We start from the raw sequence: 12704 nt of genomic DNA on the forward strand, positions 1-12704 counted from the left end.
CAAGATCAGCCCAAAGCATCCTAAAGCATCCAAGAAAAGTGTGCTTCCAACCTTTGCTTGAAGATTGCCAGTGAGGGGGAGCTCACCACCTCCTTAGGCAGCCTATTCCACTGCTGAACTACTCTGACTGTGAAAATCTTTTTCCTGATATATAGACTATATCGTTGTACTTGTAGTTTAAACACATTACTGCACATCCTTTCCTCTGCAGCCAACGGAAACAGCATCCTGCCCTCCTCCAAGTGACAACCTTTCAAAAAGTTAAAGACGGCTATCATGTCCCCTCTCAACCTCCTTTTCTCCAGGCTGAACATTCCCAAGTCCCTCAACTTATTTTCATAGGGCTTGGTCCATTGGCCCCATATCATCCTCGTCGCTCTCCTCTGTACCCTTTCAATTTTATCCACATACTTCTTGATATGAGGCCTCCAGAATTGCACATAGTACTCCAGGTGTGGTCTGACCAGTGCCATATACAATGGGACTATGACATCTTGTGATTTTGATGTGATGCCCCTGTTGATACAGCCCAAAATGGCAGTCGCCTTTTTTTACTGCTGCATCATACTGCCTGCTCATGTTTAGCTTACAATCCAAAAGTACCCCAAGGTCTCGTTCACACACAGTGTTACCTAGAAGCGTATCCCCCATCCAGTAGGCATGCTTTTCATTTTTCTGACCCATATGCAGAACTTTACACTTATCTGCTAGGGTCCTAACTGGTACACCTTGGAGGGCCCATATCCAGCCAGTGCTGAGGCAGCTGCACTGGTTGCCGATTGCTGCCCGGATCCGGTTCAAGGTTTTGGTTTTAACCCTCAAGGCTTTATGCGAGTTGGGACCCACATACCTGAGGGACCGCTTATCGCCCTATGCCCCCCGCAGAGCTTTACGTTCTGCAGGAGAAAATCTATTGGTCGTTCCCGGCCCTAGGGAAGCACGCCTGGCCTCGACCAGGGCCAGGACCTTTTCGGTCCTGGCCCCCGTCTGGTGGAATGAGCTCCCGGGAGAGCTGCAGGCCCTGCGGGACCTTCCATCGTTCCGCAGGGCTTGCAAGACGGAGCTCTTCCGCCAGGTTTACGGTTGAGACCAGGCTTAACATCTATGCCCCCCGGGACCTGAGGATTGGGATTAAAGAGACGGGTACCATCAGTATCCCCTCTCCACCCACTAGTGGGGGAATGGGTAGTCGATTAGCTGCTCTTGCCAGGTAGCTTATTAATTGCAGATGTGTCAATGGGATTTTAATGTATTTTATGGGGTTTTATACTGTTGTAACCCGCCACGAACCGCAAGGGAGTGGCGGGTAATAAATCCAATAATAATAATAATAATAATAATAATAATAATAATAATAATCTTTATTAAATTGTATCTTGTTCTCATTTGCCCATTTTTCCATTGTGTTCAGATTTCGTTGAACTCTGTCTCTATCTTCTGGAGTATTTGCCAGTCCTCTCAGTTTGGTGTCATTAAGTTTGCAGATTCATTTATTCATTTTATTCATTTAATCTTTATATACCGCCCTCCCCAAAGGCTCAAGGCGGTTTACAGGAAACAGGAGAAAGATACAGATAACATATGGTAACAACATGTGATAACAACAATAACTTTATAACAACAATAACCTTAAGATGATCACGACAATAATATTAGAGAATGATGGAACTGCAAAAGAGCCTCAGCTCAACTCCTACTGGAACCCAGTGGGTTAGGCAGCTTAGCAGCAGTCATAGGAGGAGGAGGAGGGCTTAGGGACCAATTGGAAGCGATAGTTTGGGTTGACCTCAACCAAATGCCTGGCGGAGGAGCTCCCTTTTGCAGGCCCTGCGGAACTATTGAGGTTCTGTTTAGGAACTGTTCGTTTCTGATGGCTTAAGTTCATGGGAATTGGAAGAACTTTCACTGAAGAATATGGGGGTACAAAGCACCTTATAAATACAGAATTCTCTTGCAACACACTCATAAAACCCCATTTATTGGCTGCCAGTAATACATACAAAGGAGGAAATGATCATCTCTTCATCGGTCCTCTGGTTCTACAGAAATAAGCTATGATGAGAGTTGCAAGATCAATGCCAAGCCATTACCTTCAAAGTGAACAGCTGAGCATCTGCATAGTGCCAGGATGCCATAATCTTGTGGCCACATTCACTCCCATGGGCATTTTTTCAAGTAGAATTCATTTGTGCATGAATACTGAATGAAGTGGTCCTCTGGGAAGACAGGGAACTTTGACAAAAGAGATGGTTTGGTTGCCTAAACAAGCTGCAACTGCTTTTTTTAAAAAAAAGATTTTTTAAAAGCATATATTGGCCAAGGAGGATATACAGAAATATTTCCTACCGTTTTGGACTAATGTTCCATTTAGAACAATCGTTATCCATGACTGGTAGCAGCTATCCAAGCTTTCAGGCATAGGATTCCCTGTTTCCAGGTACAATTCAAAATGCTGGTTCTTACCCATAATGTCCTAAGTGGTTTTCTTGAAGGACTGTCTGCTCTCATACCATCCACCCCAGCAGTTATTATCATCACAAACTCTGCCTCCTGTGCCCCCACCTTCAGGGGCAACGTGAATAGCAACCAGATTGGGTCCTTCTTAGTGGTGGTGCCTCACCTGATGGATGCCCACCCCTTTATCTGGGGCCTGCTGTACTTTCTTTGAGGCACAAGTCCAAAATATATTTTTTAAAATTTTTCATGCTTTTAGCTTAGGGTTAATGTTTTAAATTGGTTTTACAACCTGCTTCTCCATTGAAGACTTGTGGATGTGAGAATTGTTTTGCCTACTTCTGGGCTTTTATGTGCTTTTCTGCTTCTAGACTTTATTCTCTGTTTGTTCATGGTTGCCAATTTCAAATCATTAATTTTATTTTATCATTTATGCTGGGAGCAGCCCCAAACACGTTTCTGAAGAGGTAGCTTATCAATGTAAGAAAATGTTTCAGGTGTTCTGTCTGGAAACTGACCTAAAAGCCCTTATATCCTGAATGCACAACTGCTGGGAAAGGGAAATGATAAAGTGATACTGTAAACTTAACGATTCCTCCAAGAGTTTTGTTTGGCATCAGCAGAATGGTGTTTTAATTTGGGGAGGCCTTTTAAGTGTAATCTTGGTCCTGTTTTTAAATTGTGTTCATAATTTTTAACAGTTTAGATTTGACTGTAAATAGTTATATTTCTGAATCTGGTTTTGTTGCGAGCTGTGGGGGGAGGGGGGAGCAGCCTATGAATATTCCAAAACAAACCAATGAATAGAATTAGTTCTTTAGAATTATGACCTAGACTAGATTTAAAGCCCATTTTATCAGCAAATAAAATGGGCGCTAGCGAGGGGAAAGGTAGGGTCAGGGGGCATTGGCAGCCAGGCATGGTCGGCATTGCTGAGGCCTCCCGTGCCTGGCGGGCAGACGTACCTGCCGTGTATGCGGGGCAGTGCAGTCGCACTGGTCCAGGTGTGGCGGGATGCGGCAAGTCTGCTCCAGCGGCCAGGAGAAGGCGGCAGGCCCCCAGACACCACCCCACCCCACCCCCAGTGATCTTGAGCCTTCTCCTGCGGCGAAGCCGGAAAATGGTGGCGGTGGGCGGGCAAGGCTTCTGCCAGCACCGGGCGCTCCTTCGCTGCCGCAAAGGAGCACCTGGGGCCGGCAGAAGCCAGGAAAAGGCCTGGGGAGGCCGGCGAGGATTCTGCCAGCCCCGGGCACTCCTTCGCTGCCGCAAAGGAGCACCTGAGGCCGGCAGAAGCTGGAAAATGGCGGCGGTGAGAAAGGAGCAGGGACGCCGCGTCTTCGACGTGGCATCCCTGCTCCTTTCCCTAGTGGGAGGAGGGCGGCTGGAGGACTCTCCGGGCAGGCAGCGTCTTCTGTCTGTCCGGTGACTCTCCAACCAGGGCAAGCGAGGCTCGGGCAAGCGGCCAATGGACACTGGGGGGGGCAATCAGGAGCCGCTTTGCGACTCCTGATTGGGCCCCCCGAGTTTTTATCCCAGACAGGGCCCGCCCTACCTCCTCCCCACATGTCCTTACTCTTTTATTCCTCCCGCTCCTCTGGAGCAGGGGGGGTTAAAGATAGTCCAGGCAAGCCCGCTCTTATCAGTTATTGGAGGTTAAGCAGGGATGCCCTTGGTAAGCACTTGGATGGGAGACCTCCAAGGAGCATGAGAGTTATGACACAGAGGCAGGCAATGGCACACCACCTTCAAACGTGGTATGGTATGCTAGGGTCATTTAAATTACACATATGTGGTCACACTACATCTCACATGTTTGGTGGAGGTATCATATCACAAACAGCAATGTAGATGGTCCCAATGTGCACTTCTTTCCACCAATTGTCTTGTCTTCCACCAATTGTCTTGGTGCCATCCCATATGCAAAGCTCTCCCTACTGGGCATAATTAAGACTCTTTTTTTGTTTTGTTTTTGCATTTAGGGAAAACATGCCACTAATAAAGCATACAGTGTGGTCTGTGGGTAGAATCTTTATTGAAGTTGCAAGGCATAATTAAAACATCTCAGCTGAGAGTATCCTTGCTAGGAAATCTGAGGGATGTCTGCACGTGGCTAGATTTACTGCAAGAGTAAATGCTCTTAAGCATATGTAAATGTTCCTTTAATCCTTATGCTTCCAGGCATCTTTTCTACACAAAGAACAATATTGTGCTATTAAAGGAATGGTGTTTTGGTTACGGTGACCAGATTTTAACATTGGTAAAGCGGGACACCATTGACCAGGGGGGTTCTTGATTAAAAATTTGGTCTACATGGAGCAACAAAAAGTTTCATAAAATGCATAGGATACAAAAATAGTATTGTAATATATATATTTTTAATTTCAACATAAGTACAATTTGCCAGGTACCCCCAGATGTCCCTCCAAAAGTGGGACAATCTGGTCACCTTTGTTTTGTAGAAATGAAATGACACTTGTAGCAAAAGCCTCAGACTTTTTTCTGTACTCAGTTTGCAGTCTGATAGCCACCAGATTCCTAAAGTATCTATCCGGGCATGTCTGATTAATGAATCTAAGTGACAACTAATCTACAGGTATAGGATTTATTTAAAAGAGTTACTCCTATACAATCAGAAGCCCTAAAGTTTTGTTTCACTAGCTTCATGATTATACATGGACATCAGTGAGAGAGGCTTAAAGTTAATTTCAAGATTCTGGCTTTTCCTTCTTCAGAAAAAGAGTGAGGTTTCCCTACAGTGACATGATCCCATTTTGTCAAGGAAAGGAAGCATAACACGGTTTGTACGCATTGGCTGGCAGATTCAAATGGCATTTCCTTGTTTCACACATTATTTAGTTTCAGGCTCATGTCCCAGAATGTTTTATTAATGTGCCCATGTTGTTCAGCACATTGGGTTGGATCCAGACATAGAACAGAAAGGAGAATGTTCACTGATTTCTCTTTCCCAGGACAGACACTTGATTTGCCCTTCATGCTGTAGAGGTGGGGGGAGTCTAGTCCAGAAGCAATACTTTGTGGAGATCAGTGGGCTACAGCAGGAGAAGAAGGCAGAAACGCTTTGTTCCACTGACAGAAGTGATTTGCATGAGTGGGAAATTTAGTCTAGATCTAACCCAGTGATACAATACCAAATGAAAAGAACATTGTTTATACTACATAAATAGTTCAAGGGTTTTGCTTTGCAGTAATTTGAATATATTCAAACAGAGTGTGGAAAAATACATATGACTAGAAAGAGCAGAAAGCTGTGATGAACTGGACATGCACAGGTGCTCTGCACATAATCCAGAGTACAAAAATGGAATATTTCTAATACTTTGGTTTCACCTGAACCAAAGAGCTACTTTATAAACATACAAAGACCTATTTAATTCTGTAATATATCTGCCTTTTTTCCTCTCTTTGAATTGCCCACCATATGCCATATCACAATCTGCTTTAGAAACGCTCATGGTCATTAGTCATTTACCATGTGGTATCAGCAGGAGGTCTTTCTTCGGAGAAACACATCCATGAAACATATGGCACTAATCTGTAACAAAAAAAAATAAGCTGTGAGATTCTCTGGACTCCATATCCAAAATTATTACTGGTAATCCTAGCAGAAGACTCACAGAGAAGTCTGATTGATCTACTTGTATGATTTTAGAAAGGAATTTCTCCTTGTATCATAATGGCTAATGTTCCTGTGGTTGGTTGTTCGGTTGCTTGCTTGTTTTTGTCTCTTTCTTTGTAGCACATGGCTTGTTTTGCTTGCTTGAGATCTTCAGAGTTATTTGTTGCATAACTAGCACTGTTTGGCTGTTGCTTGGATTGCTTGGGGTAGAGTGTCTAGTGAATAGAAGAAACATTCTGGAGGAATTTGGGCCAATCACTCTTTCTCTCAGCCTGACTTACCTCAAAGAGTTGTTGTAGAACATTGAAGAAGCAAGACCCAGAACTCCCTTGAGAAAGCAGAGAATTAAAATGTACCAAATAAATGCTATTGATTTCACATTAGGGAGTTTATTTGGATAGTCTTTTGTTTCCTCCCAACTCTATGAATTACCTGACCACAATATGCTTATTATCAAAAGCTGCTAGGGGCTTGAAGAAAAAACTGTGGCTCAAAGACCTACAGATAAAACATTATCCTCTTCCCCTGCATCAATTGTGATAATATCTTACCATATGACCCCTCTTTCACACATTGTCAATTAACCCCAACCACTCTATCCTATCCCAAATACTCCTTCCTCCAGGTCATCTTTTGTCTGCTTCTGCTTAGATGCCTGTGTTGTCTGCAAATTGTCAGCTTATACCCTCCATAAAACTTGCATGGCAAGGTAGTCAGGTGTTTACTTCCAATTTAGGCCAAAGTAGTAAGAGACTCTTTCTAAGGAAGAAAAGGTGGGATCCTGCATAGATAATAAATGGAAATCAGAGGTGTATTTCCCAAGATACATGTGTGTGAGAAAGAGTGTTAATTACCTCAGAACACAGTAGGATCACCCAGGATGGGAGAAAATGGTAGTTCAAGCTTATAGTATCCACTTTCTAGGAACCAGGAAGAGTTCAGGGGAATGCTACAGATTTAAAGATCAAATAAAAACAAACTTGTTTTGGAAATAAGCACAGTGAAGAAACCTCCAGGTTTAAAGAATTCTAACCATCTGAAAGAAAAGCCTAAGAACATCTGGAAAAGCCTGTAACTAAGAACAAGAAGTTGAGAAATAATTGGTCTGAATTTTTAAAAACGGATTCCTCACTTCTCTCTACCCTTTCCCTCTTTATAAAACATAATCGTGTATTAGTTTGTTCATAAAAATGCCTCAGTGCATTAGTTTGTTCATAAAAATGCCTCAGTGCATTGATTCTGACACCAATCTGTCAAAGGTTTTTTAAAGGAAAGATGGCTCTACAACTTCCCAAAAGGTTCCAGGACTGAATAAAACCATGAGCTCTAACAATAATAGTGTAACCTTTTCCACACAAGGAATTTGTGGTGGGTCAATGCTTGTATGGTCATGGGGTTAATTCCCTCTTCCTGATGATGTGGGCACCCTCCTGTGGCTGTCCCACTGCTGTTGTGAATCTGGCCGTCAGATGTCCCATAATAAGGGAATGTGGATAAATCTGCAGTCCCTTTTTTGCTGTAGGGGACAACAAGCTGAAAGTCACAGCAGGGCTGTCAGGAAAGGAAAACTTGGGCGCTCCCTTTCCCTGCCCTGCCCTGCCACCCACCCATGAGCATCACTTCCATTCTCTCCCCCCCCCCCCTCTCATTTTTGAAGGACTTTTTAAAGCCAGCTTCTGCAGGGTCCACGAGGGAGTCTGTTCCCTGGAGCCACGCTGCAGAGGCAATCTTTTTCTTTTTTTTGATAAAAGGCTGGAATTGCACTGCAATGCAATTCCACTGTAATGAAATTACACCCAGTCCACTTCATGTTTGTGCTGCTCTGCAGCGCAGCCGGGGAAAAGTGGTGGGGCTGCCTTTTGAGCATGTCTAGTGGTGTTGCCATTCTGAGGCAGAGAAGGGGCTCCCAGCAAATTTGGGTGCCAATATTTGTTATGTTGGAAAATACAAAGTTGGACAGTGGAGGAAGAATGCATTTGGCCTCTGCATAAAACGTGTCAGGCTGCTATTGAATGAGCATCTTTCTGTCTCCTGAGATTAGAGATGGGCCTTCTTTCCACATCTCTCCCCCTCAGCTCTGGTCAGCCTAGGCATGATTTTAACAATGCAAACATGAAGTGGACTAGGTGTTGTTTCTTTGCAGTGCAATTGTGTTGCAACACAATCCCAGCCTTTTATTTTTTTAAAAAGACTCTTTTTAATCTTGGAAGGGGGTGGGTGGGAAGCGGGGTGTTCAAAAGTTCCGATGGAAGGTGACTGGGAGTTTCTGCCCTGTGGCAATCCGAAACAGAAAAAAAACAGTGTAACGTCCTGACTTCCGGTCCACCAGCTGACTTGTCAGGAAGCAGAAATCCGGGACAAGACAGTAGGAGAAGTGAGACAGAGATTCCAGTGAGGAAACGAGAAACACAGCAACTGGGCAAGGTTCGAAAAGCAGGCGGCATCGTGCCTTGGCAGCATCCATGTGGAAAAGGTCCAAGGGACAGATTAATTTATTAATAGAGAAAACCACACTACTAGGCTAACTCAGTCTCTGAAATAAAACTGTCTATGTTAGTGATTAACGGCTTTACATTTACCATTTGCTGCTGGCCCCATCCGTCCCCACCCAAGTGTTAAACATTCCTGCAAGTGAAAAGCTTTGTTGGCAACTATCTTGTACTGAGACTAGAGAGTTAAATTCAAAATTACATTATATGTTACTAACATCACCTTACAGTCACATTGTCCCATCCCAAAGAAAATAAACTGTGAGGAATGTGGATACACAAGTTAAACAAGGTTAGCATATATAGTGAGATAAAAAACCTATGTCCTTGTTGAGTCCAGGGTATGTCGTCATTTCAAGTGTTGTAATAACTTGCATTTCTGCAATCTCCCTTTCTAGCCTGTTCTTGAAGTTCCTTTGTAGTAAAACAGCTACTTTCAGGTTTTATTTATCCTATTTTTTTGTGAACTACAACTGAATTCAAGGGGACTAATTGGCTGTTTTAGCAAAGAATTATCATATGGCTGTATTTGGATGTTGTGACACAGTTTACTAATTTAACAGAAATAACTTTTGCTTTATATTCCCACTGTCATGATAGAAGTTCATAGTCTGAGGAAGAGTGCTTGCACTCAAAAGCTCACACCTGGAATAAATCTTTGTTGGTTTTAAAGGTGCCACTGGACTCTGATTGTATTGTGTAACAACCTTGTAAGGTATGTTAGCCTGTGTGGTTATCCTCTTTGTTTTCTAGGGGAAACAACAGAGTACTCAGGACCAGCACAGCTATGGCAGGTGTGAGACATTCAGAAAAGACAGTTAAGTATCTCATTGCAGTGAATTCCTTCGGGATCCTTTGATCAAGAATGTCTGCAAGGAGGAAATAGCAATGTATGTTCTAATGCTGGGATAACAGTTTAAATAAGCATCTTGTCCCTTTATTTATCAGGGATTTATTTATGTAGGGATGCCACAAGTGGGGCCTGGGGATGCCCCAGAAATTCAGGTCATCTCCAGACTGCAAAGCTGTTCCCCTGGAGAAATGGATGCTTTGGAGGGTGGTCTCCATGGCATTGTACCCCACTGAGGTCATAGCCCCCCCCCCCAGGTTGTATTCCCAAATCTCCAGAAGTTTCCCAACTCGGATCTGGCAACCCTATTCCCCATCTGCCGCCAGTGGAGACCTGGCAATCCTGTATCAGTAACAAAAGAAATGAACCATTCAATATGAAAGAAACAAATGAAACCCATACATTAAAATACCATAGGTACAATCCAAGCTAGGATAAACACTTTTTAAACTCAGAGTGAGAGTTGGGAATCCGCTATACCTCTCACTGAAACCCAGGTCTGCTGACAGTGTCTGTTATAACTGAATGCTGAAAGCACATCATATATATTGAAAGATATGGCCACTAGTGGAATTATCTAAGACTGCAATCCGGCACACTTACTTGGGAGTAAATCCTGTGGAAATCAATGGCAGTCCTGAGTAAGCATCAGTAGGCTGAAACTGCAAGATCAAGACATCTCTGGTGTAAACCATCAATGGGAAATGGCCCACCTTATTTATTTAAGACCCACTGATAGAATTATGTCTCTTATGTCCCAATACTGTCCTCAGTATGCTGCCCCCTCAAGTGCTCAGGCATGTTGCCTGCTGCCTCTGGCTTCCAGACATCTTCTCTTAATGCAATGCAAACACGTTAGTTGTGTGCTAGTGACTATATGGAAGGATATCTAATTGCTTGTGAATGAACAAGCCAGACAATGTCTCTGCAAAATAACCAGGCATGAATCATTGTGAACTCGTCTCTTTGAGCAGCTCAGCAGGTCAGTGCAGGCATTCAATGCCACAAAGCATTCTGAATGAAGGAACATCAGAAAACGTTTATCTGCCACTTGGGTGACTTCATACAGGCAAAGAGCATTGATTTCCCATGCTGCCTTTCAGAGTCAAAGAGAAAGTAGAAAACGGGAGTTGGGGGCAAAATATTATTAATCTGTTCATAGCTAGAGAAACCGAATTCCACACCAAAAAGAAAAAAAAATGACCAAACTCAGTGACAAAATGATCTCTATGGAGAATGGAGTCGAGGGAGGCAACTATTAGAGAGAAAGATCGGATCTAAGGGTCAGCGCCGTCATTATTTGCTTTAAATATTGGAAATAATTCATCAGTTAGGAAAAAAATAAAAGAGCTATGCATTTATTATCTGTCCCGCCCCCTCCCCCCCTTTGGATTCCGAGGAACGAACCTATTTCCCTTCCTGTGATATTGAGGAGCAAAAGGCAGCCCGGTAGTTAGAGCTATTCATTCTGTGATCGGAAACTTAAGAATTCTTCTTACCTTTTGTCTCGCTTTGGTGAGTTATCTGTGGCGTTTCCCAACTCTTCAAAAGGAAATCAAAGAACAGGGAGGGGGATGAACAAAAGAACAAAAGTGTGAGATCTGCTGATCGCTCTATTGATGGAGACTCGGAGATTGTGTTTGCTGGGAAGGTGGTGTGTCACAGAGAGGATTTCGGAGACTTCTTTAAAAAGCCAGTGGTTTCCAAACACACCCAACCCCCCCCCCCAAAAAAAAAAAACTCATCCGCATTTTAAAGGTTAACTCCCTCTGCCGAATAACAGGCATTTGATCCAAACACAACAGAGTGTAGCTTTTCAGGCTCGCTGGCCAATGAGAGCCGTGCTGGGAGGAGTCAGAATGCTACAGAGGCCGGATTTTCAGTTGGGGTTTTCTTTCTCCCTCACTCTCACTGTGTCTTTCTCTTTTTTTAAAAAAACAAACCTCCCCCCCCCCCCGCTCGCACCGAGGCTGGTTTTATATATATATAGTTTAGTAAATTAATGCAGCAAGAAAGTCTCAAGATCTGGCGAGTTCTACTGAGGTGAAGATGGGACGAGGAGGAAAATGGACTGGATCAAGAGACTTTTCGCTGGTCGTTTCCTGCTGATCGCCCTGGGGATCCCAGCCCCGTGAAACTTGCCCTGAGCTTCCTTCGTCACTTTAGCCCCGAGCAATGGGACACCTTCCCTGCAGCAATAATCACTTATTCGTGAGGAAAAGATCTCAGGGAGCAAGAGGCGGCGGAGGCAGCAGCAGCAAAAAGGCGAGCCGGGAAGCAACATCGCCGGAACAATGCAGCGAATGCCGGAGGAGGAGGGCAAATTCCCTTGGATATAACTGAGGAGGAGATTAGCCCCTTTGCGTTTCTGCCCCCCACCCATCCCTGTCGCCCCACATGGTCAATCTATTCTCGTGGTCCAGAAGCCTGCTGCGAGCCTTGGGATCCCACTGAAAAAAAAAAGGAGGGGGGGGATTTCTTGGCAGGAATCTGGTCGTCCCGCAATGCCAAGCAAGGCTGTTACACGCACAGCAGCGCCGGAGTTTAAATGCCAATTTTTCTCTCCAAGGTGCTGAAACGTGGGGGGGTTTCCTGTCCAGGGTCCTGAATTCCTCCCCCGTCTAAGCGCAGCTCGCTCCTGTTGCCCACCTCACCTCTAGCTACAAGGATTGTATTTAAAGGGTTTTTTTTTTTTTTAAGGAATTTTCCACCATTTTTTCCGGTCGGTTTTGGGTTTTGGGTTTGTTTTTTTTTAAGTGCCAATTTATTGATTTACTTTTCCTGGCTCCTGGACTACAAATTCATCTGATCTGAAAAAATGTGTAACCTCAATGCACTTGGAGTCTACCTTTGGGAGACCATAGTATTCTTCAGGTAGGCTGTTTTTTAAAAACCCCACTGAGCTAGGGCTGTATGTGTTTTGAGATTGCGATGATAGCTCTGGTATGTTTCCTCCGTTGAAGCCTGCTTCTGAGAACACTTTCAAGCCATCATTTGGGACACCCACATACCTTTTTTTAAAGGCTTTCATTGTTTTCTGTTTCTCATTGTTTAATCCTGAATAGAAGGACTTCTGACAGCTTTATGAGTTACTCCGTCGCACTGCATTCTCTGTGTCTGTAACCGCAGTGCTGAAAAGACCAGGTGCTCAAACTGGGAGGAAGGCGACAACTAGTGGTGGCTGCAGAGGTTGCGCTTGTACTCCACAAAACTAAATATATAATTTTCCATCTTTTTAAATGCAAGTTAAGATGAATAAAGTGGATTATGGCCC

At 43.9% G+C, this 12704-nt stretch overlaps 1 protein-coding gene and 1 long non-coding RNA gene across 3 annotated transcripts in view; one reads left to right on the forward strand and one right to left on the reverse strand.

Moving 5' to 3' along the window:
- Positions 1-11173, reverse strand: part of LOC143832296 (uncharacterized) — a 36555-nt gene extending 25382 nt beyond the window's left edge. The window contains exons 1-2 of the long non-coding RNA XR_013229190.1: positions 10930-11173; positions 5945-6007 (exon numbers count right to left, since the gene is read on the reverse strand). This is a non-coding gene — a long non-coding RNA (uncharacterized LOC143832296). The remainder of the gene's footprint in view (positions 1-5944; positions 6008-10929) is intronic.
- A 9-nt stretch (positions 11174-11182) lies between these two features.
- The window catches only part of GLRA1 (glycine receptor alpha 1), a 164423-nt gene continuing 162901 nt past the window's right edge, over positions 11183-12704 (forward strand). For both annotated transcript variants that reach the window (XM_077326506.1, XM_077326507.1), the window contains exon 1: positions 11183-12304. In XM_077326506.1, coding sequence (XP_077182621.1) covers positions 12249-12304 — 56 coding nt within the window. In that variant the 5' untranslated portion in view covers positions 11183-12248. The remainder of the gene's footprint in view (positions 12305-12704) is intronic.

The sequence above is a fragment of the Paroedura picta genome, chromosome 3, assembly GCF_049243985.1.
Source record: "Paroedura picta isolate Pp20150507F chromosome 3, Ppicta_v3.0, whole genome shotgun sequence".
In the NCBI taxonomy this organism is placed as follows: domain Eukaryota; kingdom Metazoa; phylum Chordata; class Lepidosauria; order Squamata; family Gekkonidae; genus Paroedura; species Paroedura picta.